Here is a 26,749-nt window from a genome sequence, read left to right on the forward strand (position 1 = left end):
GTGGGGCTGGGCTCGGCCCTAGACTAGCAGCTTCATACAGGAACGCCTTCCCAGCATTTCTCAGGAAAGGTCTGTTTTGAATCCAGACTCTCCAGAAAAATCACTTGAGAAAATGAGAAAAATATTAAAATTATCTGTGAATACTAAAGCTTAAAAGCATAGAGATGTTAACTGGCTTGAAGAAACCATCAGGTTAAAAAAAAAGAGCAGGAAACACGAGCATGCAGAGTTGAGGGTGAAAGGAAGCAGGTTGGGAGCACGCAGGGGAGAAATGATTACCACGGAGTCAGTCTTGGGTTGTTGCTGTGTCCCAGGTGTGTCTGTCTAGCTGTGTCTGCTGCAAACTGTGAGTTATTTTTGCAGATAAGTTTATGCACATAGTATACTTTAAACAAATTCTGTGAGCTTTGTTTGAAGACACTAGCTTTGGAAGCAAAATAAATTTTAATTGAGCAATTTTGACACATGATTTCGTGTATTCTTAACCTTGCTAGGATATCTGAATATTCTTTGAATACTATCTGATAATGTTCCCTGGCGTTTTCCAGTGTTTAAATATTCCCTACAGGCTACAGTTCTTTGTAAATACTACTGAGCTTAAAACTCCGTAAAAAAAAAACTTGTTAAATTTTTTTGAGATATGTATAATGGAGAAAATATGATAACTTGTGATTTAGGGAATTTCTGAGAATTCTAATTTCTTGCTCCTAACCTCCGAAGGTAAATGTTTGTTGTAAGTCTGGATCAGTAATCTTGACCACAAAGAACCAGGCACTCTTCACCCCGGGAAGGACCACTGACCGAGGAGGTCTGTACGGCTGTTCACTTTGGAACATGGACTGGAACTCAGGTCTCCTGAGACCGCAGACCAGTCATTTTTCATTCTGTTATGGTGACTTCAGCCCCAAGAATAATCCCAGCCCCTCACCCAACCCTGGATCCGCTGTGATTTTGTTCTAAGGGCAGTTAAAAGTCCAAAGCAAAACGCATGACAGAAAAAAATGGGGGCCACAGTTAATTAAGAATTCTAAGTGCAGACATTAATACTCGGGGATTAACAGGCTACACTTTACCCCCTGAACTTACAGAATCCACTTGAACCCGTGGCCTGCATCTCCCTATTGCTGACTTTTCCCTATCCCTTCATACCAGTTTTTCTCAAATTAGACAAGCTTAAGGTCCTAACCCATCACATCTATATGGTTTCTTCTTTCACCTGGGAGCTGACTTCCGGAGGGGTCACAGCTGGCGTTGGAAGGGTGAGGAATGCAAAGGAACCTGCCTCAAGTGCTGTAAGTTAGAACCAGCAGAGACAGGCCTAGAAGTGACTGCAGATTTCTAGGACTGTGTGCCTGTGAGCAGTAAGTAGTTTTACAGTGACTGTATATGTATTTTCATAAGATTCGTTTCTAAGGCCATTTCCCATCTTTTACTTCTCCACGGCCCTCAGCTACTGCTTTTTGCCCTCATGGGTCAGGTACTCCCAGATAAAAAAAAGTTCCACGTCCTGTTGGTGGTAAGGGTGAGAGTACGGTGGGGAGGACAGCGGGGGCAGTTGAGGGAGTGGCGGTCGGCCAGATGGGGTCCTGTCATTCCTCCTCTGTTTCCAGGAAACCAAGACCAGAAACCAGACAATTCCTCCTGGTACCCAACAGTGGATAGTTCATTCACTAGGGGAAGGATAGTTAATTTTTCAAAGGGAGCTTTTAAATTATAAACCAGACACATTAATTATAACTTTAATATAACAAATGTTATTAAAAGCAGCAATTCAAAACCATAAATCTTTCCAAAGGTGCACAGGGTTATAAGGTCAGTTGGCAGTAATGCAGCTATTAACTGGTATGAATGAAATGCTGGGATGTGGAGTCAAGGTGGCCGTGCTAGGCCTTATGCTGACTTTCCAAGTGAGGAAGACACCCCCCTTCCTCGCTTCCCCCTCTTCAAGCCCAGAGCCTCTCCGGAGCATGAGTAGAGAAGGTGCAGGTGCACTGTGGCAGGCCTTGCTCATCCTGCGCTTTCTGAGAAGCCTAGAAAGCAGGCCTGGGGGGTTGCTGTACCCTCTGAAGCCAGGCAGGAAGCCACAGATCGGATCCCAGATCCCACACCCCTGCCAGACTGGAGGCTGGCTTCTCAGTCCCCTTCCATCTGGCCCCAGTTGGGGGCTTCAGTGGCGGCAGCTGTGGGGCTGAGAGGAGGGAGAATGGGGCCCACCCCCAGCTGGTCCCTGCATGGCTCATGCTAGGGAAGCAGGAGGAAGCGGGTGGGCCATGTGCAGGAGGTGAGGTCCTGTGTGAAAGGCACTGTAGGAGCTGAGGTTTGAGGCAAGGGGCATCTGGACGATCTCAGGGACTCCCTGATGCTCACAGGTGGGGAGGGGCTGAGCCTAGCAATGGAAAAACCAATTCCCCAGGCCCGCTACCCCCACACCACCCCTCTGTTCATCTACCTTCGCCCTGCAGCTGGCAGCCTGCAGAACCCAGCCAAGCTGGAGGCCACGGCAGGGGTCGGCAAGGCCGGTCCCCATCTGGTCCACCCCCTGCCCTAGTGAAGGCACTTCTTTCTACTTTCCAATCATGTGAGTCTGTTTCTAATATCTCTGGAAGCAGCAAAAATGAGGGGTCCCCTCCCCTTCTCACTTTTGGTTTTCCTCCAGATGGGTATGAGTTGTAATGTCAGTTCTAAGAATTCTATTTTTACTCTCACTGACAAAGACTTTCCTTTGAGGGGACTGAATAGATAGCACAAGCCCTTTAAAAATCCCAACTTGTCCCAAAAAGTGATTGTCAATCTCAGGGCACAGCAGGGGCTAGGGAAGAGAGTAGGCGTCCTCTGTGCCTCCCTGCGGGGTCACAGCTGGTTCATGGCTGAAAGAAGGGGGCAGAGGCTGGACTTTCACATTTAGTTGCAGCACACGGCCCCTGAAGAGGGCCAAGGGAGAGCCAAGGGCAGGAACCAGGCTGGCACCAGAGGGGGTGGGAGTGTGTATGTGTATATGGTGTGTGTGTGTGTGTGTGTGTGTGTGTGTGTGTTGTGTACTCCTGGAGGGTGAAAGCACACGTGTGATGGGAGCTTCTGTGCGAGTGTGTATGGTCTGGCTTGGGTGGTGGGTCGAGGCGGGGGGAGGCACAGGAGACAGTCTGAAGGTTAGCATGATGTGGCTTCCTTTCCTCCCACTTCCTCTCCCTGTCCCACAGGTTTTCAAGGCCACTTCCATTCCAGCAAGGCCAGGTGCAGCTCCTTGGCAACTATGAGGGGCTGTGGCCAAGGAGAGGACAACTTCTGGGACACGGGAAGCTGACACTCAGAGCCTCTACTCTTAGCCTTAGTAAGTGGGCCCTGGGGTTGGTGCCTTCTGAGGCAGAGACCCAGCCTCTTCACACCTCAGATCCCGAGAGTCCCAGGATCTCTGCCTCACAGGCTCTCACAGAGGCAGTCTCCCCACTCACCACCCCAGCCAAGGGCAGCAGGGAGTGGCAGGAAAGCGGGAGGGAAAAGCTCCGAGACACGTCCTCTTCTCCACCTTCAGCCATGCTTAAAGGTTCCTGTTCTTATAATGCGATCCCTGGGTCGACTGGCTGCCCATGGGTCCAGTGCGAAGGACATCCAGGAGAGGGACAGCCGTGCATGTGTAGGTGTGTAAACACACACACCCAAATGGGGTGGGAGTGAGAAGGACACAGACAAAGAGAAAGACTTGGGCCTCAGAAAAAAGGGTCAGAGAGCCAGGGGGACACAGATTCGGAGTTACAGGTAAACAGTTTGAGAGAGTGTGTGGAGACACCGAGTAACAGCCAGTGGGACCTTAGAGACACAGGCAAAGGGGTCATGAGGCTGAGGAGGCCCGGGAGCAGAATGGGCGCGCAGAGCGGCGCAGGCCTCGGGCTGGCAGGCAGGCGGGAAGGGCCTCTTGCCAGGCACTTGGAGCTGTTGCGCTTTCCTCCCCCACCCCAGCCTGGAGAGAACTGTCTCTCCGTTGGTTTCCCGGCTGCTGGCATCTCCTGGAGTGAGTCAGTAAGGGGTGGTCCCTTCCCACTCCACCAGGTACTGAACCTTGCCCTCGGGCGTGACCCTCCTGGCCAGCACCTGGTACTTCTCCCCACAGGCTAGCCGCCCGGCCGCGCCAAAGTAGTTGGTGATGGATGACTTGAGGTGGGACAGGGACGAGTCGTCCTCACTGATGCTCTCGAAGGTGTGGCTGTCGATGCCTTCGTCCAGCCGCTCGGGGCCCGAAGCCGCCTCGGCGCTGCTGTCTGAGGGGCAGCGCCCCCCCAGCTCGGCTGCCCGCCGCTTTGCCCGCAGTGGCAGGTACGCTTTGGCCCCCAGCTTCCTCTTGCGGCTGCCCACCGTCCGTCTAGGTCAGCATGGGGAGAGGGAGACGATGGGAACGGGATGGGATCATCCTGACGAGCCCTCTTCCCGAGCACCCCCGGACACTGGACACCGGGCACTGGGCCAGGCCCCAGGGCGTGGCGGGGGATGGAGTATGTCCCTGGGCCCTCCCCACAGGCCAGAGGAGGCTCGGAAGGAGGAGAAACTGGCTGCAGGGGAGCAGTGAGCCCGGAATTCCGACGAGGGTGCGCCCCCCACTAAAGCATGCCTGCGGAGGCCCTGCTGGCGCCGCTTGATCCCTTCCCTGGGCGCTCCTGGACTCGTTCGCAGCTAGGAGTCCAGTGGTGCGGGCGGATGGGAGCGACACACTAACGGACCTTGTCCCCAGAGCCTGGACTGGAGAAAGGCGGGCGTGTGTGTGCAACACATACACAGGGACAGAAAGAGCTGGTGGAGAGACAGACACACATAAAAGAAGAGGTGCGTGTCCACAGGTGCTTCAGAACAGAAAGTGAGCCCGGAAGAGCTCAGAGAACCAAAGAAACAGGAGGAACCAAATACCAATAGAGAGGTGGCGCCCCGAGATGCCCGCGGGCGCACGGACGCCATGATGCCAGTGTCCTAGCACGCAGGTGCAGGAGCCTCCCGCGCCGCTAAGGACCAGCTCCTACCAAACACACTGTAGCCCTGCCCAGGTCCCCAGGCGTTTTTGTCCCCTCTCCCAGACCCCCACGCTGCATGGTGCCATGTCCCCTGCCATCAGGCTTCTAAATCCATGGCTCTTTTCCTTAGTGACAGAGAAGACAGACCCCAGAGGTGGACAGCCAAGAAGCAGGACACCATACAGAGACCTGCAAGCCATGGCACACAGAGGCCAAGGACCCTAGCATGGAAACTTCCCAGTGACAAGTGTCACATCCCCTGCAGCCGAGGCAGAGCGTCCCGAGTGGCCATACGCAGCCCCATCTGAACCCCAGGACTCAAAACCAGGTGGTTCCAGACCCAGACTCACGAGCAGAGAGGGCCAGGTCCTCACACTAGAGGAGGTATGGGGACGGGGCGGTGGGGACTGGGGAGAAGGATGGAGGCCGAGTCCAACCCGCAGGAACCTCACCTGGAGTCATAGGAGAGGCTGGTGGAGGCCGAGCCGGAGGTGCTGGCGGCATCAGTGGAGTCCACATCTGAGAAGAAGGTCTGGCCTGAGCTGGCACTGAGAGGGAGGAGAGGGTGAGCTGCCCCCCGCCGTGCGTCTGCCTGTCCATCTTCTACCCTGCCAGCCGTCCAAGTCCAAGGAGTGATGGGACACTAGATAAAGCCTTCCCTCGGCACCATCCCCCGCGGTGATGGGAGCCCTGATGAGCCTGGCCCCGACACCTGGCTACTCCACAGACCCAAAGGGCCTCCATTTCCAGCCTCTGTTCCCATCTACCAGCCAGGCAGATGCAGGTGAGGAAGTTCGGAGAGGCCGGAGGACTGTGCTGAAGGTGCACAGTTAGTAACCGCTGGGAGGGGGCTGGAGCCCAGGCCTGTCTGGCCGAAGCCCTCCTCCTCCAACAGGAAGCACCACATGACTTTTCATCCTTTCGGAACTGAAACAGGGGACTGTGCAGTCCCTCCCCTGAGGTGCACTAAGCACGAGGGGCTGTGGAAATACACAGGAGCATCCGCACATCTGGGTAGTGTCTGGGAGGGCTCCCTGGAGGAACGGGAATGTGGGATAACCTAAGCAATTCTGGTATCTGAGGGCCGGGAGGAGCAGAAGAGGGGCTGGAAAGGACGGGAGGGCCCAGGCCACATGGCCTGGCCTTCGATCCTGCTCTGGGGAGCCTGTCCCTGGGAGTCCTGGAGCCTTCCCACAGGAGGCGGGTGTGCTGAGACCGGGCAAATGCGGGAAGAGTGGCAGGCAGCCCAGGCAGGCGGCCCAACTCCGTTAGGACCCTTTTAAGTGGAATGACCCTTGAGGGAGCTTCCATTCCCTGAAAGGCTCTCTGCTTTGCGCCTTCCAGAGCCTTCTTTCATTGCTGGGGGAGGGAGGTCTCACTGCTTGCTTCTAACCCCACGCTTTGGAGTAGCCCTCTGCCGGGCCCTCGCGGTTACCTTTTTTTTTTTTTCTTTTTTAAGATTTTATTTATTTATTTGACAGAGAGCTAGAGAAAGAGCGCAAGTAAGCAGAGTGGCAGGCAGAGGGAGAGAGAGAAGCAGGCTCTCTGCTAAGCAGGGAGCTAGATGCGGGGCTCAACCCCAGGACCCTGGAATCATGACCTGAGCTGAAGGCAGCTGCTTAACCAATTGAGCCACCCAGGCGCCCCATGCGGTTACCTTTTTAAGCTCTGAATTTCATCCAGCGAGAAGTCGAATATGCTGGCCAGGTGGTGGTTGGTGCTCCAGGCTGAGGTAAAGTCGCTCTGTGGACACAGGATGGATGGGGATGAGGGTCAGTGAGCATCAGAGCCGCCTCCCACAGCACCCTCTCTCCGCTGAGGGCCACACAGGCTCTCTGAGAACTGGGCCTCCCCAGGGTAAGACTTGCCACACACTCTTTCATCCTAGGCTGACCAGGGAGCTGGACCATCCCGGTCCTGCCCCCAACTCTGTCTCTAGCTGACTGCATGACCTTCCCATCGCTGGGCCTCAGTCGTCTGAACTGCCCAAGGTGGACAGAAGAGCTGCCATGCTTCCCGGCTCAAGGGGTTGGGACACACAGCAGAGTGAGAGGCTGCCTACAAGTGCCTTGCACACCATCAGGTTGGGGGACATGTGAGGACCGTTAGTGTCCCTGCCCACGTGGAGGGCTGTGGTGCCAATGTCTGGCCACTAAGGAAGGAGTGCTCTGGGCACCTGTCCCAGGCTGGCCTCGGCCAGTGGCTGACGTGTGACCTCAGGAGAGTTGCTGGCCCTTCCTGGTCCACAGTGACCCCACGGGACTGTGGGCGCAAGGACATTTCCTCCCCTGCCCCGCCCCCCTTGGCTTCTGGGGAGAACTTGGGAAGATAAGGGAGTGGTCTTGCAGTGCCTGGCCTTTGCAGGGATCTGGCTTCTCCTTTAAGGGATGTGGCAGAGTACCCCCGGGCCTGGGGGGCTCAGTTCCCTGCACAGGAATCCCTGATATGGGCTGACCCTGTGTGTGAATGTGGAGAGCAAGAAAACAAGAAACTAACACTGGGAATAGCATCTTCCAGCAAAAACTTTGATCTTTTTCTTCTATAAACTCGCCTTTTCTGCTGCTGGAATTCGTGAGGCAACAAACTGTGGAGACAGAAAGGGGAGAGGGGGGCCGGGTCAGAGCCTGAAGGCCCAGAGGGAGGAAGGACAGGACTGGGGACACAGCAGTGCAGGTGGGGAATGGCACTCTTTCAGGACAGTGGGTGTGGGAGGATGTGGGGGGCGGGTATGGTGAGGAGAAAAGAGAGGAGGCTGCTCTGTCCCCGATGCCCAGGACAAGGGGCTCAGCTCGGCCAGGAGAGCCAGGGACCCTTTACACACTCTCACTTCCCCTTCCCTCTCTGCCTAAGCCCTAACCCAGCAAGACTGGGCCCCATGACCTGGCTTGCCCTCCAAGCAAGACAACAGGGGCCACGGCAGAGGGAGCCCAGGGTGTGGGACCGAGCCCCAGCTCGGTTGCTAACTGGCCCTCTCTGGTGCCTCCAGTAGGGCCTATCTGGGTGGAGATCTTCCCTGCTGGAGTCTTCCCTGCTCGCTTGGATGCCACCGTCCTCTCTGGGCCCACCGCACAGCCCATTGGCTGGGGCTAGAGCTGGGAGGAACAGAGACCCCCGAGCTCAGTCCCCAGGCACTGACCCAGGCTTGCTCTTTCCTCTCTTACGCAGCTCAGAGGCGCCGCCGCTCTCAGTGGGCACCAGGCCCTTGTCCGGCAGCAGCTTCCCTGGGGGGTTGGGGGGGACACGGATGCGCAGACGGAAGATGCACTTCTTCTTCTTGATCTCCTTGCCGCAGAGGAACCTGGGGGGTGGGCCGGGGAAGGAGAAAGCTCTGGAGTCTGTCGGTCCATCGTCTTCCTGGTCAGGAGAGTCAAGCATTAAAATAACCCGCTCTGCCTCCCCGGGCCTAGAGCTATAATCCAGGGTTGTCCATGGTGACGCTGATTCCTCAAGGCCCGTGGGACCGGGGGTCCCGGATGGTGGCTGGGAATGTGGCTGAGGGTTCCTCCCTGTCCTGCCTCTTGCACGTGTATGGTTCCTGCTGCTCTTCTCCCTTTTCTTCTCCCATGCCTCAACCAGCCCTGAGGTCACCTCCTACAGGAGGGTCTCCTCCAGCCCCCAGCAGAACTGCTATGGCCGAGACACTGGATTCTATGCCATTCTGTTTTCTGGTCTCCCCAAGGAGACTGAAAACACCTCCAGGTGCTTCCCTCCTTCCAACACTGGCTGAGCTACCGTGAGCTGCAGAGGTGACTCAGACAGTCCTACCCTCAGGAGACTGTCCACAGGGAGGGCAGGAGACCCCACTCTTTAAGACTAGCTCTGTGTCTGGGCCCCAAACCACAAGAAGGTGGAAGATAGAGTGGAGTGGATGATTGTGTCTAGAGACGTCTGGAGGGGTCTCACAGAAGCAGGGACCATGTGCTATTCCTCACTGCGTCCTCGGCACCTACACAGGGCTGGCCCAGAGTAACACTGCAACAAACAGCCATCCGGGGAACAAATGAGTGAAAGGGATGGAAGAGCACTCTAGTCAGTGGAAGGGTCGGAGCCAAGGCTCTGAGTGAGAGAGTGGTGGGTTCAGAAAGGCTGACACCCAGAATAAATACGGCAAAAGATCAGCGGCAGAAGGCGTGAGCAGGGTCTGCTCAGGAGAGGCCTTGAATGCTGCACTTAGGATCCTGGGCACTCCTTGCAGTGGCAACAAGGAATGTGTCAGCTGTGTGCTCTGAGAAGGTCTCAGCAGTCCAGAGGGAAGACACGGCCGAGAATGAGGTAGGAGGCTGCAGCCCAGCCAGGAGATGATGAACTGATCCTTCCGTGCCTGGCTCAGAACCACAGATGGCTGGAGCAGGAGGGGCCCTCAAAGATCAGGGGTGCACCCTCCATGGAGCCAAGCCAGGACCCAAACACATCATGCTGCTGGAGGGGTCAGGGAGGCATCATAAAGGAGGTGGGGTGCTCCCTGAATCTTGAAAAATGGGTAGGACTCATCTAGTCAAAGAGAAGGGGAGGGAGACCCAGGCTGGAGCAGTCTGAGCAAAGGCCACGAGGCAGGGAGCTGCTTTACACCCAATCCCACTTGCTGGGGACCCCACGCACTCCCTCCCTTCCCTGCACGCACCGGCTTTTGTAACTGTTCAGCGCATTGAGGAGATGTGGTCCTCGGTCCGTCACGGGGGTGCTGGTGAGCTGAGGAGGAGCAGCCAGCAGGAGAATCAGACCCAGCACAGGACCCTTGTCCCCTCCCTCCCCTGATCTCTGAGTGAGGATCCTAACTTCTTCTAGGATTCTAAATCTTTTCACCTCTCTGAGCTCACTTCTTCATCTGGAAATGCGGAGAGTCAACTCGTGTCCTAGATGGATCAAGAGGTTTAATGGGTCACCCGGGGGGTGGGGTGCTTAGTCAGTTAAACATCTGCTTTCAGCTCAGGACATGATCCCAGGGTCCTAGGATCCAACCCAACGTCGGGCTCCCTGCTCGGTGGGAGAGTCTGCTTCTCGTTCACTCTCTACCCCTCCCCCCTTGCTCTCTCTCTCTTGCACATGCACGCTCTAATAAATAAGTAAAATCTTAAAAAAAATAAAGGTTTAAGAATGTCCATGCTCTTGAACCCATCATGACACACCATGGGCTCTAGCATAGAAATGGAACATGAAATACAAAGCTTTAAGTACAAAAACCTTCCCTGCTGCATCAGTCCTATGCCCGGGAAGTATGCAAAGTGGGGAAGAGACTACTTGCCCAACCAGAAGGAACACAGTGAGTAAACCATGGTGGAAACCAATGGGGCCATTAAAAATGTTGACAAAAACTCTTTCAGAATATGGAAAAGTATGATGTAATGTAAACTGAAAAAAAATGCTTTAAAATTTTATCTACTATATAATGTAAGCCAAGGAAAAGCAGACATAGAAGAAAGGACGGGAGACGCCGGTAGCAGTTGTTTTTGTGCAGTGTGATGGGGGAGTATGGGTGGCTTTTTTTTTTTTTTAAGTGGGCTCCACACTCACCACAAGCTCAACACGGGACCCAAACTCAAGTCCCTGAGACCAAGACCTGAGCTGAGATCAAGAGTCAGACACTTAACCGTCGTCTCAGCCACCAGGTACCCCTGGATGATTTTTTTTTTTAAGTCTATTCCCTTGGGTGGCTCAGTGGGTTAAAGCCTCTGCCTTCCGCTCAGATCATGATCTCAGGGTCTTGGGATTGAGCCCCGCATCCGGCTCTCTGCTCAGCAGGAAGCCTGTTTCCCTCTCTCTCTCTCTGCCTGGCTCTCTGCCTACTTGTGATCTCTGTCAAATAAATAACTAAAATCTTTAAAGTCTATTTCCTCATACTTTTTAGCACTTAACAGTTTTTCTACCAGGAACATGTATGTTCTTTTTATAAATCAGAAAAAAGTTATTAAAAATATTAGCTCTACCTATTTTTTAAGGCTTTACAATATGTATCTTTTTAAAGATTTATTTATCTGTTTTAGAGAGAGAAAAGGTGTGTGCGCACACACACGGGGTGAGGGAAGGGTGGGGGAGAATGTGAAGCAGACTCCCTGCCAAGCACAGAGGCTGATGTGGGGCTCGGTCCCATGACCCCGAGATCATGACCTGAGACAAAACCAAGGATTAGCTGCTCAACTGACTGTGCCACCCAGGTGCCCCAACAATATCTATGTCTTATAAATTATCAGATACTATAAATGAAGATGTCATTATATGAAAAGCTTCTGCAAAGCATAAAGGTCATTTTTTTTTTTTTTTTTTGTAAATTCCTGTCTTATCAAAGAGAGATTTGGGGCATTCAGTAGAGAAGATACCTCACTCTGGATTGGTGGAAAGGACTCTAAGGTGGTTGTTAGGGAAAAAGGGGCATGGCCCACCATGGGAGAGCTTGGTTCCAGTCCTGGCTCAGCTCCAAAGTGGCGCTGGCCGCCAGCAAGTCAGTCTCCACCTCTGATGTCCTGAAAGCCTCTGGTTTGTTACTTTGCTCCCTGGGTCCCGGGTCCCAGGCCCCAGGCCCCGCGGGACGACGTCTGCTATGCAGAGTGAGACCAGCAGGGGGCAGGCCCACTTCACTTTCCATCGTAACTAGGTACCTGGAGGAGGTCAAACACCTCCGTAGAGATCCCCGCTCCAGCCAGATCCACCCCTAGCTCCCTGCTGCTGAGTCAGTGAGACCCCAACCCACCCCCTGGCAAAGCCTGGGCCAGGAAGCCCCTTGCAGGGCACGGGCTCAGAGGCTTAGACTCAGGGGACATAGAAGCTAAGAGGCTCTGGATCTTTGCCCCAGCCCACAGCCCTCACAGACAGGCAGAGCTGCTGAAGAGCGAGCCCTCAGCTCCCCAGATCCCTGTCTTGTCCTGGGCAAACGGCTCCCCTCTTGGGAGCTTGGGAAGCCCACTGGGGAGCAGCCTCCCGCCACTCTGCCGTCCCACAGTCCTGCGTACCTTGCCGAGCTGCAGGAGCTCCCAGTGGTGGTTGACAAAGGCCAGAATCTCCTCAAAGTCAAAGTACTTCTTCTTGCTCTGCACCCCCAGGTTGTAGAGGGCCAGGTGAACCACATCCACCCTGGGCAAGGGGACGAGTAGGTGGGGCTGGGGTGAGGTGGCAGCCTGCCCAGCCAGGGCTGGGACCTCCTGTGTCCGGGCTGAAGGGCGGGGGCAAGGCTGGGAGCTGGTGGCTGGAAATGGAATTGTTCCCGGAGGGAGGCGGGAGCGGAGCAGCTGGGAGGGGATGTGGGTGGGCCAGGTCAAGCCCCACCCTCTCACCATCGAAGGGGCAGCCGCTCGATGTACTCCGGGCCCTGGTTACACACGGAGCAGAAGAACAGGTAGAACCTGGGGGCGGGCAGAGAAGGGCCTGTGGTGGGAGGGGCTGACACCCTACCCTAGCCCAGACCCTCGCCCCGCACACCCCTCCTGCCTTCCCACAGTCAGCGCTGTCCTTGTCCCAAGGGCTAGTGGCCCTATAGCGGATGGGGGTTAGGATGGGACAGGACAAAGACCAAGAGATACTTCCCCAACCCTCCTTCCCCCATGTCATTATCCTGGAGTGCGGCTGAATTCGCAGCGAGCTGGGCTAGGCTGAGCTAGAGCGGGGACCATCTTCCCCTCTGAGACATGCATGCACACAATCATAAACACAACACACTAACCAAGACACACAATATCGGGCAACACACAGAAGCCTTCTGTTAGCTTAGCCCCATTTATCAGAAGCCAGATCAATCATCCACCTCCCAGTTAGTTGCCCCTTGAGTAGCCAAGGTAGGGGTGGGGTGGGGCTGCCTCTCTCCTTCTTCCCCAGATGCTGCAGAGGGTGCAGAGACTGGGGCTTAGGGAAGGTGAGACTTTGTCTAAGGTTCCCCCACAAATCGGTGGCATCTGGGGCTGCAGCCTGGTACGTTCCTCTGCTGAGAAGGCCTCCTTCGCCCCAAGCTGCCTCTCCTAGACAGGAGCCCACCATCCGAGAACCCCCCAAGCTGGAAGAGCCGCTGCCCCCTGCTCCTCTCCCGCCCATTCCCCCCATGACCCCCCACCCCAGGCTGAGCCGGGTCAGCCGAACACCTACCGGTCTCCGAACATCATGGGCTCATTGAGGCACTGGGTGCAGGCCTCGTGGAACCACTGCCGGCACCGGTGGCACTGCAGCATCCGCAGGTACCATCTGGAGAGCCAGAGGAGCCAGGGTCAGCCAGGCCCGCACTCCCAGCCAGCCAGCAGCCTCAGCCGCCTGGCCCTGCACCAATGCGCGCTCCGCCCGGGGCAAAAGGAAGAGAACTCACAGGTACCGAGCATGGATGGAGCCTGCACCGGGGGCGGTCCGGGCATGCGTTCCATCAGTCCATCGTGCCGTCTGGTAAAAGACGGGCCACTGCCCTAATTTTATGGGGGACTCTGAGCTTAAATGGCTTGCTCAGGTCACTTGGGACGCGAGTGGGGTATGGTGACTCAAATCCTGGCTCCCTCCCTTCAAAACCTGCGCTCCTCATGCCACACCAGAGCCCCATCTCTGGACTGCACTGCCCAGGCCGCTTCTCAAACACCACCGAAATGGAAAGGTCTGCCCGGGAGATGTCGTGGGAGCCTGATAGCCCCTGTAAGCTCCAAGGGCAGCACCCTGTCTGGCTTTTCTTACTCAGTCCTCTGTCTACCCTATGATGGCCATCCAACGACTACTCACTGAGTGGGAAGGAAGAGCAAAGTGGCACTTCCTTAATGACAACTGATGCTTTGTTTGCAGCTTGCCAGGTGAGGTCCCTGGACTGCACACGCCTGGGGTCTGGGTTAAACTATGAAGATCCTTTGGTCCCCTCGAGACCTGCTCAGTGTTTTAGGGAACCCCTGGGAGATGCATTTTTAACAATCACCCTGAGCGGCTCTGCCCGGTGAGCACTGAGAGCCACTGTCTCAATTCTGTAAAGGTCTCATTAAGCATTTCTCCCTTTTATCCCAAAGACCTTCCCACACGCAGGGAAGTGGATGACACCAAGGTTGTTAACCCCACTTGAGAGATGAAGCACTTCAAGTGACTTGCCGTAATTACCCAGCAAGGTTGGATAAGCTCAGCCTCTAGGACCCCTACTACTTGTCAACAGAGCTTGAGGATAAGATTCAGGACTTCGATGCATCCTGTGGGCTGTGTCCTGAGGGCACAGCCCCCATCTCTCCCTTCTGTGGTTCCCGCCACAATGTCTGGTGCAGTCAGTCTAAGGGAGGGGGCTCCGTTACCCATGGCTACATGGACCCAGCCCGGTCAGGAAGAATCAAAGACTCCTGCCCTACAGTAGGGACAAGAATCCCCTCCACAGCCCGACACATGACCCCCACCCCCTGCTTGCACACTTCCAAAGGAAAAATACCTTAATATCTCACCAGGAGCCTGTCTCATTGACTCTGACAATGGAAAGGTTTATCCTCAATTCCGTGCGCCAGCAGTAACAGCTCACATGTATTAAGGGCTGACCAAGTGCAAGGCACCGGGTGAGACTTTCTGTGAATTATCTAATCGCTACTCTGCTCACAATCCCATGTAACGGGAACACTGCGGTGAGAACTGGGCCCAGGGGCTGCGCACAGCTCCAAGGGGCTGGGAAGATCCGGACACTCGCTTCAATACCTCCTACGGTTTCCGGGAGGCGTCCTCTGAGAGTGCAAGCCGGGCCACCTCGAGCCCCGCCTCCGGGCCCCACCGGGCGGCCTTAGCTCCGCCCCCACCGCACAGCCCCGCCCCTCTGGGAGGCCCCGCCCCTGCCGCAGGTCCCCACCCCCCCTCATCCCGCCCCCTCGGGGGAAGACCCCGCCCCCGCAGCCTTACTCTCCCGGCCCGCCGCAGTAGCAGTAACACTGCTGCTGGTTGGTACGGTGGGGCGAGTCCCATTCGAGCTCCTCCGGCTGGTAGGACAGCACCATCTTCACGGCTTGCAGCGTCCTGGCGATGGCGCCCTTCTTCAGCGCGCCGCCTTTCTGCAGGGAGATAAGGGTCTGACTCAGCCGTGGGGGTCCCGGCAGGGGGCTGGTGGCTGGGGGGGGGGGGTGGTCCGGGGTGGCCACACGAGTCTGCGCGCTGCGGCTAGCAGGGGACATGCTGACCCTGCAGACCCGCAGGTATTCCAGCGTAGTGAAAAACGCAAGAAGTTTTTCCTCATCGATCCCAAATCTATCTATCCTCTCTCCATCCCGAGGCTCTCCTAGTAACAGCATTTTAGGTAACAATATAGGTAACAATAATAATCAATATGTATTGAGGGGGGTACTCACATGGGTGTTGTCTTTTGATAGCAAACACCATTTATTGGGGGCTTCCTACCCCTGGCACCAAACCCAGATACACTTTACCATCTGTTGAGGCTCAGGGGGGGTTAAAGAACCTGGCCAGGGACATATGACTTGCTGGTCAGCAGCGGCAGCACTGTCTGCCTCCAAAGCCCAGGCTCTGTGACCTAGAGCCCAGGGCGCCTAGGCTTCCTGGTGAAGTGGGGAAAGGCAGGGAGTGCAAGGAAGGAGGGCTCACCCGCACAGCCAGTGCGAAGATGCAGCGTCGGCAGAACCAAGGTGTGAGCAGGGGTCGGTCCGCACTGCCCGCTCTAGGGATGTGGCACTGCTGATGGTACCCTACAGCAGAGGGGGGTGGTGAGTGCCCGCAGGGAAGCTGCGGCCCCCAGGCCAATGAACCCAAAGGCCTGGGGATGGCGCTGGGGAGGGCACAGCAAGTCCAAGCAGCTGGGTGCCTGCCAGCTGCCAGGCGATCTTCACCAAGGCAGGCAAGCCGGTGTCCAAGCAGACAACTCAAAGACAGCCTGGGCCCCGCTGGGGAAGACATCACAGTCTGCCTTCAGCCTCTGTGTCCCATCTCTCCACCCATTCTCTCTACTGGGTTAGGGGGAGCTCCAACCTGCACATCTTGTCTTACTTTCCAGAAGCCCCAGCTATCCCCAAGGGTCACCTCCCCAGGCCCTCATTCCCAGGATCAGCTCCCTGTCACTCTGGAGCTCCAACAGAAACAGGAAGCCTGCTGAGATCCCAACAGTGAGGCACGTCCATTTGGCCAGCAGGGGGTGGGGAACCTCAGGTCAGGGCCTCCTCTGTGCCCTGCTCACCACACTCACCCAGGCCACACTTCCCACAGATGAGGATCTCATTGAGTGGCCCTGATGTCTTCCCCAGACAGATGTTGCACTTGGGCTCCTCCCCCGGAACGCCAGCTGAAAGGGAGAGAGAGAAGCCCTCCTGGGTCAGGTCTGGCTCAAAGGAATTAGAAGAGTTTAAAAATTTACCATCTAGGTACTAAGCCTCTACTCAATGTGGGACCTGGCACTGGGTCCGTGGGCCCACTCACTGAATCGCCCCAACCATGCGGAGCAGCCTGCTATCATTAGCCTATTCGAAAGACCAGGAAATTGAGGCTCAGAGTGGTTAAGTCCCAGAAGTTAAGTAGGAGAGGAGGGATTCGAACCCATGACTGTTTGACATCAATTCCTTTGTTCTTTCTGACCATATCATGCTTCCTCTTCTGCCTAATTTAGTTTTTTATGTAAACAATAATAGATTATAATGAAACTCCACGTTCTTAACAATTAAGAACTCATAGCCAATCTTGTTTTGACTATATTCCCATCTATTTCTTCCTCTTGTATTATTTTGAATCAATTCCCAGATACCTAACCATTTTCTGAAAATATTTAAGTATGTAATTCTGGAAGATCAGGATACTCTTAAAAAAAAAAAAAGCAACATAACTACAGTGCCTTTATTGTACCTAAAAATTAAAAACAATTTAGTATCAACCAACAAATTCAATTAGTGTTCATATTTCCAACTGTTTCTTAAATTAAAATGTCATAACAATTTTAAGTATGTTCAACTGATTTTTATGTGAAAGTTCTTTCTCATCTCTTTTTTTTTCTTTACTTTTGGTTACTGTTGAAGAATATGTGTGTTTCTGTGTGAAAGGTGTGATATATATTAATACATTCTGAAACATGTTTCTGTCTTGTCCCCCTGGCAGACTCAAAGTTTTATAAGGGCAGAAATGGTACCTGCTCATCACTAAGTCCCCAGGACCTTCTACTTTGTGTAGCACATAATGTGTACAAGACACGTTTGTTGACTACATGGTCTCTTGCCTCTTATTCCTGAACGTGCCACTACGGGTCGCGGTGAACCCACACGGGCTCAGGGAAGTGAGCTGCTGATGTAAACCAATAAAGTAGTAAGCTTGATTAAGTAATCAATAACTCTGGCTTACTCAGCCTTGTGCTCTCATCTTGGGTGATGCTAGAGGGACACTGTCCTGCCTGTGGGGCACAGTTATCTGGCTGGGGAGACAAGCTGTTCCCCAGGTGAGCACTGTTAGCCTGTCCAGGGTTCCCAGCACCGGAGCCTTTCTTCCCCTGCTGGCTCCCTATGCCTTCCGATGGGAAGGTAGCTCAAGAGAAGAGCTCCCCATGGCTTTAGACCTTTGTAGAAGAAACAGAGTGATGGGGGCTTGGAGAAGAGTCTCCACACCAGCATCAGCCACGACACCTTGGAGACAGGGGTGGTTTGGAACCTCTACGACCCGGCTGGGTTCTGTGGCCTCTACTTGGCAGGCTCCTTGAAGTCCTTTCTTACAGTAACAAATTCTTTCAGAAGTGCCACCCTGGAACTCAGCAGTGCTAAAGTACTACACTTGGGTTCTCACGTCACCAGCCTGTGAGGCCACTAATGTCATCACCTCCTTTCTTCAGGGGAAGAAACTGAGGCTCAGAGAAGTGGCGTCACTCGCCCAAGGACATGTAGCTAGCGAGCGGCAGAGCTGAAACTCGGTCTGAGGTCTCCAGAGCCTACACTTGGAGCTCCGTGTTGGAAGTTTAGGAGTGTTGGGACTCCTGAGTGGCGTCTGTCATGTCTGTGGTAAGGAAGAATGATGGCCAGATGGGAAAATGTCAGCTCTCTGCGTACAGGGATGGCACCCAACCCAGCTCCCTTTTGAAGGCGGTCCAGCTCTGTCCAAGCATGTCTGTCTCCACAATGCCTGGTCCGTCTCTGCTTTCTTGGCTTCCCACCAGGACTAGGGCTGCCTCCACTAGTTTTCTTCACATGTAGACAGGGCACACCGTGCTCACATCTAGAGGTGCCAGTTTTGATTGCCTGGGCCCCTCGCCCAAGTTCCTAGCCCCAGCCTGACCCTCAGCTTTGTGTAGTTGGGGATGATGTGCCATCCCAGCTCTCCCGGCACCTCCCCTGAGCCACCTTCTCCACCTGCCTGCCTCCCTCGTGACGTGGGAGTGATCAAGGGCATGATGGATGTCAGAAGTGCCTTTCCATGTAAACACACAACTAGCCATCCTATCTGCGCAGGTGGGCTTGTTGGGGCATAGGGGTCCATGAACAAGGCCAGACACAAGCAGTACGAGAGAGAAGGAGAGAAGGAAAAAAAAAAAATCAAACGGAGGAGGAGAGAGGGCCAGGGATGGGGCCAGGGAGCCCGAGCTCTTAGGAGTACTCACCATGCTGTATGTCCTTCCACAGGACCCAGTATTTGGAATTATCTTCAAAAGTCACAAGGCAGCTCTGCTTAGAACTGCTGACCTGGGGCATGAACAGGGAGGGACAATGTGAAAAAGTGGCTAGGGAAAAGCCACTGGGACACGGTCTTCCATTCCCGTTTTTGTCCCCACAGGATAGGGGGATTACACCTGCTCCTTGTGCCCCAGAAAGCAGAGCTAGGCTGGAAGGGGAGGGAGGACAGCAGTTCCAGAGGTAACTCGCGCCAGTACCCGGGGCCAGAGTCAGGGTCTGGGGGACCACAACCTGGTGGGAATGCAGATGGCAGCACAGGCTAGGTGGTCCTCTGAGATCCCTTCCAACATGATGTTGTTTTGTTCTCTAGGCACACAGAGCTCTATTCTAAAGACCTGGTTGGATGACACTGGCCCTAAAGATGGCACCTGCAAAAGCAGGTTCTGGGTCCTTCCAGGATCATCTTTTGAGCAGGAGGGGCATAAAGGGAGGCCTAGACCAGAGGCTACACCTGGAAACTGGGACCAGGGAGGAGAGGTTTACCCTCTTGATCTTCCCAAGGTAATACAGCCCATCGGTCCAGCGGCACAGCACATACTGGCCCTCTGTCAGCTTGGACATCAGGTCTTTGAAGTTGTTCTTCGCTTTTGCAAGGGCCCCCTTGTTGGGGAGGTGGGTGGTGGCACCATAGGAGTCCCGAGTCCCTGGGTCCAGAGAGCGATTCTCCATCAGCTTCCCCTGACACTGGAAGAGAAAGAGAAGAGGATTTTTATTCCTCGCTCTCCTGCTTCAGCAGTCCATCCGGGGAGGGAAGGAGACTACCATTTACACAACCTATGGTACTACGTGCCAGGCACTTCTATCATCTCATGGGATCCTCGTGACTGTCCTGTGAGGGAGACTTTATTATTCCCATTCTACAGACAGAGAAACTGAGGTTTGGCAAGGGAAAGTGGCCAGTGGGGCAGAGGCCACGCCAGGCTCATAATCAGGTGGGCCGATTCTTTTTTATTTTTTTTTAAGATTTTATTTATTTATTTATTCAACAGACAGAGATCACAAGCAGGCAGAGAGGCAGGCAGAGAGAGTGGGGGGAAGCAGGCTCCCTGCCGAGCAGAGCAGAGAGCCTGATGCGGGGCTCGATCCCAGGACCCTGAGATCACGACCTGAGCCAAAGGCAGAGGCTTTAACCCACTGAGCCACCCAGGCGCCCCAAGTGGGCTGATTCTAAACCCTGCCTCTCTTCCCACCCATACCATGCTGCCTTCTAAAGATAAAGAATCTCTCAACCAACCATAGAGCAGTCTCCATGTCCAGGCGGCCTGAACTCCCAGGCTTAGGAGCCTGAAGATTTATCCCTTAGGCAAACATGTTCTCTGAGTGGAGGGTCTTTTCCAGGGGAGCATCGAGAAGACTTTGCTGCTTACCAACCCCCCACCCCACCCCAGCCCAACCCCTGCCCTGAGATCTGGCCAGAGGAAGCTCACCTAGGAAGGAAAACTCCTAGGTGACTTGTGACTGGGTATAGATGGTCCACCTGTGTCTTCATAATCCCCTGTTCTGCTCTCAATTATGCGGTGATTTAATGGAAACCAGTCCTGGGACATTTAAACTCACTCTGTTTCTACTCAGATGCAAATGTGCTGCTAGCAGGTAAGGCAACACAAGCCACCCTCCCAGCACCTGTCTCTCCCACCATCCTGTAGAACACACTTCTGCCCCACTGCTCTCTTCTTCCTGCTAATGGGACCACTAATGGGGACCCCCAAACCCCTGAGCGCCTTTAGACTTTCCCAACCAGTGAGTTGCCACAGTTGGCCAACTTCAAGCCCAGTGGATTTCTGGCATCTGGCCCCTCTTTTCCATGTCCCTGTCCTGGTCTGAGTTCAGGCCTCTCTTTTGCTTGGGCCATTCACTCAACCCATAACTATTTCCCAAGCCTTGTGCTCACTTATGCAGGGTTGTGGGATGGGGAATGAGACCACCAGCACACACTGCACGTCACTCCCTGCTTTCCTGTCTTCCCACCAGACACTTCCACACGGCCACCAATTCTTACTTCTCCCTTCCAGAAACCTTCTGTGGCTCCCCAGTGTCTTCACAGGCTTTGGCCCCCTCCTCCCCTCTCTAGGTTCACCTGGCTCTGTGCCCCTCCACACACTCTCCGCTGAGCCCAGAGGAACACAGCCTTGCTCTGTTCCCTGCACCCCCTACCCTGGTCCCCTCCTTCTCCCCGCTGTGGCAGGGGGCACCTGGTGTTTGTAGACAGGGAGAGAGTCCTGTGTGTTTTGCTGTGTCAGTGCGTGTGGACTCCTGTGAGATTGTGTTTCACGATGTCTGCGGCCGTGTGTCAGTGGGTATATGAAATTAAATACATGTGTGTGCCTGTCAGGGGCCCTGGGGCAGGCGGGGCACTGCTGAGGTCTAGGCTCCCCAGACGACACTGTGGCCACGTTCCCCTCCACCCTACATCCCCATTCTGCCCTTTTCTGGACGGCAGAGCAGTGCAGGCATTGGGCGAGGTAATTGCACCGAATCCCAGCCTTCTCCCTGCCACCTGGCTCCCGGGCGCTGCGAAGTCCCCGCCCGCCGGGCCTGGGCCCGGGGCCCCGCAGGTTCACAAACTGACACTTCCTCCCCCGCTGCACCGTTGGGAGCCGGCCGGGTCGCCGCGCCCCCACTGGCCGGGCGGGGGCCCCCGGGTGGCGGCCCCCTCCCCGCGCCTCCATCCTCCCGGAGCGGGCCCCCGCGGGCTGTGATTGGTTGATTCAAACCCATCTGCAAAGAAATGCCTGTTTGCGGGTTCCCGTCGGCGTCCAGTTCAAATCCGCGGCACCCGGAGCGCGGGGCCGGGCGGGGGCAGGAAGCGAGGATGATTCATGCTCCGGGGCCTCTCCCAGGGCGGCCGTTGGCTTTTTTAAAAAGGGTGTTCGGGGGGGGGGGACTTGCAGAGGTACCCCCCTCGGGTTCAAGCGCTCCTCTCTTCGGAGCGTTGCTCCGACGCCAAGCCTCCCTGTCCCAGTACTGCAGCAGCCTGACTTCAGACGTGAGCAAAATCCCAAATGCCTCTGTCGGTCTCCAACCCCGCCGCCACCACCACCCCCCGCCCCCGAAAGGGAAAAGTCAAGATTTGGGGCCAGGGAGCAGCGACCTGTCACCCACGCCCCCCGCCCCCAAAGGCTCGGGGACCCGGGCGGAGCTCCCCCGCCCCGCAGACACCGCTTACCCCCGTTCCAGCCCCAGGCATGCAGTTTCCCGGGACCCCAAACTCCCCGCCCCCCCACCCCCCACCGCCGCCTCCCGAGGCGCTCGGTTCGCCCAAGTCCGGGGAGATTTCGCAAAGAGCGACGTGTGCCGGGAGCAAAGCGTCTGGCGGGGAGTCCCCGCTGAACTTACCGCGAGCCTGCGTGTCGGCCGGTCCCACTTGGAGTCTGGCCACCAGGCGCATCGGCGGAGGCGGCTGCGCGCGGCCCGCGGCTGCCCGGCCGAGTGTCCGCCCGTGGGGCCGGGGTCGGGGTCTCGGCGGGGGCGGGGCGGGGCGGGGGCGCCGCGGGGAGGAGGGGGGGAGGCGGGGGAGGGAGGGGCCGGGGCGCTCAGGAAGGGGCCCCCAGGGCGCGGGGCGCCATCTTTTTCGCGTTTTCCCGCGAATTATTGACGTCCCGCTTATGTAATTAGAGGGGGCCGCGGCGGCCTCGCCATTGGAGCCTGCGGCCGCGGGGCCCCGCAGCACCGCCCGCCTGCCCGCCCGCGCCCGCGCCCGCCCCCGCGCGTCCCCGACCCCCCGCCTCCCGCGCGCGCATCCCCGCCGTCCCGCGCGCCGGGCGCAGGCACGCGGCGCGACAGCACGGGGACGCGGAGCCCGCCGCGACCCGGCCACGCCGCGGGCACACGCGGAAGCACTGCCGCGCGCCCCCGGAGGAAACCCTGCAGGCTGTGCGGGGGGCGCAGACCTCCCGCGGGCCCGGACGCGCTGCGGGGAGGTGCGGACGCGCACTGACTGCCCCCGGAGCCGCGGCCCCGGGGAGGCCGGACCGGGCTCCCACACGTGAACGCACGGCCGCCCGCGCCCGCCGTGTGGACGGTCGGCACCGCGACACGGCCCCCGCCGAACGTGGAAAGGTCCACGGCGCACCCAGCGAGGACCCAAGGTCCCAACGCGTGCTACACACAACACACAATAGAGACACTTAACAGGGTGCAGGCATAGAGACACACAAGGAGAGACAGTGTGCACGGCATAGATACACAACAGCATACGCGTAATGTAGACGAGCAGCAGGCATAGACCCAAAACACAATAACAACACAGACACGGGAGAGAAAGTACCCCAATGACATATCGCACACACAACGCAAAGATACGATTGCAAATACATACCACAGACACAAACACAACGTATAAATAGTTCACACTGTGAAAGACAACATGCAGCGTCCTAGAAATAGACAGAGGCAATGGACATGGCTCCAGTCAGATAGTGTCCTGGCCCAGGGCATAAAGGGCAGACTTGTGCCTATCCAGACTCACTCTCTGTAGGGGGTGGGGTGGAGAACACTTGCAAAGAACCCCCCACCCTATCCTTCAGCCTCCTCTGACCTGCTACCATCCCGTTCTGCAGATACCCCTGGGAGGCTGGGCCAGTGTGTGCATAATGGGTGTGGTCAGTGGACATCCCCATCCCAGCCTTCCTTGCTCACTGTCAGGTTGCCCACTGTTGGCCCTTTGCCTCCCAGCCTGGGCGGATGATCTCTCCGGCTGGCTGGCTCTGCCTTTAGGGTGCGATGGACAGAGCTGATGGGGGGAAGAGGCTACCTCTGGGTCTGAAGGGCCAGTTCCAAGGATTACTGGCTGTAGGACCCTGAGTTTCCTTATCTGAAGAGAGTTGCTGTGAAGATTAGAGTTTATATTTGTACAGCCCCGGGTACCCAGTGGGTGTGCTGTGATTATTGTAGTTTCAAGAAATTATATATTCATTGAGGGCACCCTTGCGGGGGGACTAGAGTGGGAGCTAGGAAGCCCACAGTGTCAAGGGAAATCGGGTGTGGGCACATGCCGACAACAACACACACATACACATATGAGGGGCGTGGTGCAGTGATCTAGATGGTGGAATTGGGAGAGTCCTGGTTTCGAGTCCGGCTCTGCCTTGGGGCCCCTATGGGATCTTGGGTAAGCTGGTCCCCTTTTAGGCCACGTTTCCTCATCTGGTCAAAGGACTTATGAACACTACCCCATCTCACAGGTGGTTGCATTGATGAGGTTAAAATCAGATTATGAATGAAGATTAAAATAGCATAATGAAAGAGTAGATGCTTCTGTAGAGGAAAAAGGGGTATGCAAAGTGCGGAGTTGTTAAAGCACTACACCAGAAGGGTAGAAAGCATCACCAGTGATTGATCAGAGGCAGCTCTGACTTTGAATTGAGAAGAGGGTATAAATATCTTGGGAAAGGCAGCGTGTAGGTAGAATCTGGAAATAGGGAGGTGAGCCTTCCAGGTGGGGAAAATGGTATGTGCAGGAAGCCTGGGACACAGCAGGCTGTGTTGATGGGGCTGGAGTTCAGGAGTGGAGGGAAGCAGTGGAAGGGGAGCTTGGAAGAGAAGGTGGAGCGGACTTTGGGGCTGTGCTCAATTCACAGCCCACAGACCAACCAAGGCCACTGGGCAAGGTGACAGGCTAAGCTGTGCATCTTCTAGAGAGAACTGTGGGAAGTGCCATGATCTGAATTTGCTTTGGGATCTGGCAGGAGCGGCTTGAAAGTGGGGACAAATAAGACAAAGACAACCCAATTGCTAAAAATAAAAATAAATGGTTAAGGATAGCAATGGGCAATTCACAAAAGAGCAAATCTAAATGGCCAAAAATATGAAAAGAAGTTTGGCCCCACTGGTCACGTGAGACATGCAAATGAAGAGAGCTGTTGAGCTGTGCTACCTCATTTCATACCCACCAGACAGGCAGAGTGAGAGGTCTGTCAACATGGGGTGAGCTGGGGGGGTTGCTGAGCACATGGCACGGTTGGAATCCCCATACACTACTGATGAGCATGTAAGGGGCTCCAGCTACACTGGACAAGTGTTGACAAACTTTAATGAAGTCCAGGTTGCCTGTGCCTACCATGCAGTGACTCCACTCTACTCACTCTGCCTATAATGCTGAGAACTTAGACCTTAATTCATTGTCCATCCTCAGATGTCCAGATAAATCATGATCTGTTCATATATGGATGATAGATGGGGTATAAAAATAAACCAAGACTATAAGCTTCAACACAGATGTTTCCTAGAAGGAAAAAAAGAAAAAAGTCCAGCATCAAGTTGTGGAATAGGTACAGTGTCCTATAAAAAAGTATTTCAAAATACTCAAAACTGTCATACATATATATAATATATTTAGGGACACAGGTACAAAAAATGTTAAAATGTGTATGAGAAATCAAAGACACTGAATTAATCTTAGCGGTTACCTCTGAAAAGGAGGATTGGGAATGAGATCAGAAAGAGACACACAGAGGATTTAATTCTAACTATGGTGGTTTATTTCTTAGGAAACTAAAAATATCTGAAGCAAAGGCAGCCAACATTTGACAGAACTGGGTGGCCCGTCCATAGCTGTTCTCGGCAGACCTTCTCCTTCTCAAGCTCAAAACATTTTCTCTGTTTTTTGTATGTTTAAAATATTTGGAAACTTCCTTTATTTGTTTTTAGTCATTTCTACACCCAGCGTGGGACTCGAACTCAGCTAGCCAGGCACCCCTGAAATATTGGGTAATTTTAAAGACCTTGATGAGAGCGCACAGAGTGGTTGGTAACCACACTAGCTGTCACGTATGTGGGGCCGTCACGGTTACCGTGTCCTAACATGTCTGTCACAGAGGCCTGCAAGAGATTGGGACCCCGGCAGGGCAGCCTCCAGACCTATTTCCTAGGGCGAATATGGAGGCCAGGTGATGTGATGTGTCCAGGGTCACACGCAGTAGGGAGGGAGGAGCGGTCCCCTTCTCCGCAACTGTGTCTCTGCACCTGCCTGTCCCAGGAGACGACGAAAGGCCAAAGGACCTCCAGGGGAGGTCACCTTCCCTGCTGTATTCACCCTTCTCCGTGCACTGCGCTGTTCTAGTTTTTCCTGTTAAGGATGACTTGGAAAATAGGGAACAGCACAGGAAGAAGATAAAAGTCACTTGTGATTTTCTCCGTCTTTTCAGCTTTATAGAGGTGTACGTAGTTCCTACACCATAAATTCACCTGCTTTCAAAGTACAGCACTAACTTATTTTGAGAGAGCATAACTTTGTTCCAGAAATATTTTTCAAGTGCTCTGCAAAGAAGAACTTCTTTTCACAAATATGGATAATTATTGTTGCCATACGATTTTGACAAACAGCTATAGTAAAGCTACTTTTACCCTTGAAGCCAGGTGGCCAGCTAGTTGCGTCTGTGTTTCGCTGCCCAGATTTGGGGGTTAGTTAATAACATCCCTGGCACACAGGTGTCAAGTGTTTTCAAATTATAGTAGAAAGCATGATTGTTAACACCATTTAAAAAACAAAAAATAACAATGACAACGACACGTGACAAGGTCAGACTCTGACCTGTTGAAGTACTTGTGGTCTTGGTTAGCTACCAAGCCATAAACACCTTTACCTGTGGCTTCTGTGGAGAAATGAGAGAAGGCAAGGTTCTGCCCCCTCTTTGAGCCCAGGAGGGGAGAAAAAAGCCCTTGCTGAGACACAGGGGATCCTAACAGCCCTCCCCACAGGCGTGCTGCGGGACCATCAGTGGGTCCCTTCCCTCCTCTGAAATGTAGTCTCCCTATCTGTTAAGTGGGCTCTATTCACAATTCAACATTCGTTGAATTCCACACTTAGGGCAATGTGCGGTGGGCGTCTGGACCAGAGCTGGCCGGTGGGATTGGAGAGACAGACCCATCAACATTAAGAAAGCGGTCAAGGCAAGGAGTGGTGGCCTTGAGCAAATACCAGAGATCTCTAAGGCTCCTGTGACAGCACTGTCACTCTATGAACGGCACAGAAGTTTGGTTTCTCCCTCTCTGTGTGTCCTCAAATAAGTCACTTCCTAATCTGGGCTTCCGACTTCCTCACCAGTTAAAGCATAATGTTTGGGATGAGTAGTTCCTAGTCTTTCTCCACAAAGGCTCTTGTATAAAGATTAGACCACCAAACGCTGCTTTTATCATAGGGTAGTCATTCTGTCTTCTCTTTTGTGTGAAATAGGTCCACATATTACATTCAAACAG

At 54.7% G+C, this 26,749-nt stretch overlaps 1 protein-coding gene across 2 annotated transcripts; it reads right to left on the reverse strand.

Annotated features, from left to right (window-relative positions):
- Window positions 1-1,733: 1,733 nt before the first annotated feature.
- Window positions 1,734-22,016, reverse strand: LOC111146081 (PHD finger protein 19). Of its 2 annotated transcripts, none has more exons than XM_022501463.1 (15): window positions 21,890-22,016; window positions 19,037-19,237; window positions 18,481-18,562; window positions 16,099-16,194; window positions 15,504-15,604; window positions 14,808-14,956; window positions 13,062-13,157; window positions 12,260-12,328; window positions 11,939-12,059; window positions 9,616-9,683; window positions 8,131-8,292; window positions 7,491-7,578; window positions 6,652-6,737; window positions 5,447-5,542; window positions 1,734-4,354 (listed from the first exon to the last, which is right to left on the reverse strand). In XM_022501463.1, exons 2-15 carry the CDS (start codon window positions 19,220-19,222, stop codon window positions 4,012-4,014), a joined length of 1,743 nt encoding a protein of 580 aa, XP_022357171.1. In that variant the 5' UTR covers window positions 19,223-19,237; window positions 21,890-22,016; the 3' UTR covers window positions 1,734-4,011. The 2 variants fall into 2 exon arrangements, with proteins under 2 accessions (XP_022357171.1, XP_022357170.1); XM_022501462.1 differs by lacking the exon at window positions 21,890-22,016 and adding an exon at window positions 21,720-21,740.
- Window positions 22,017-26,749: the final 4,733 nt, after the last annotated feature.

This window comes from Enhydra lutris, unplaced genomic scaffold, assembly GCF_002288905.1.
Source record: "Enhydra lutris kenyoni isolate GAN:26980312 unplaced genomic scaffold, ASM228890v2 scaffoldscaffold13, whole genome shotgun sequence".
In the NCBI taxonomy this organism is placed as follows: domain Eukaryota; kingdom Metazoa; phylum Chordata; class Mammalia; order Carnivora; family Mustelidae; genus Enhydra; species Enhydra lutris.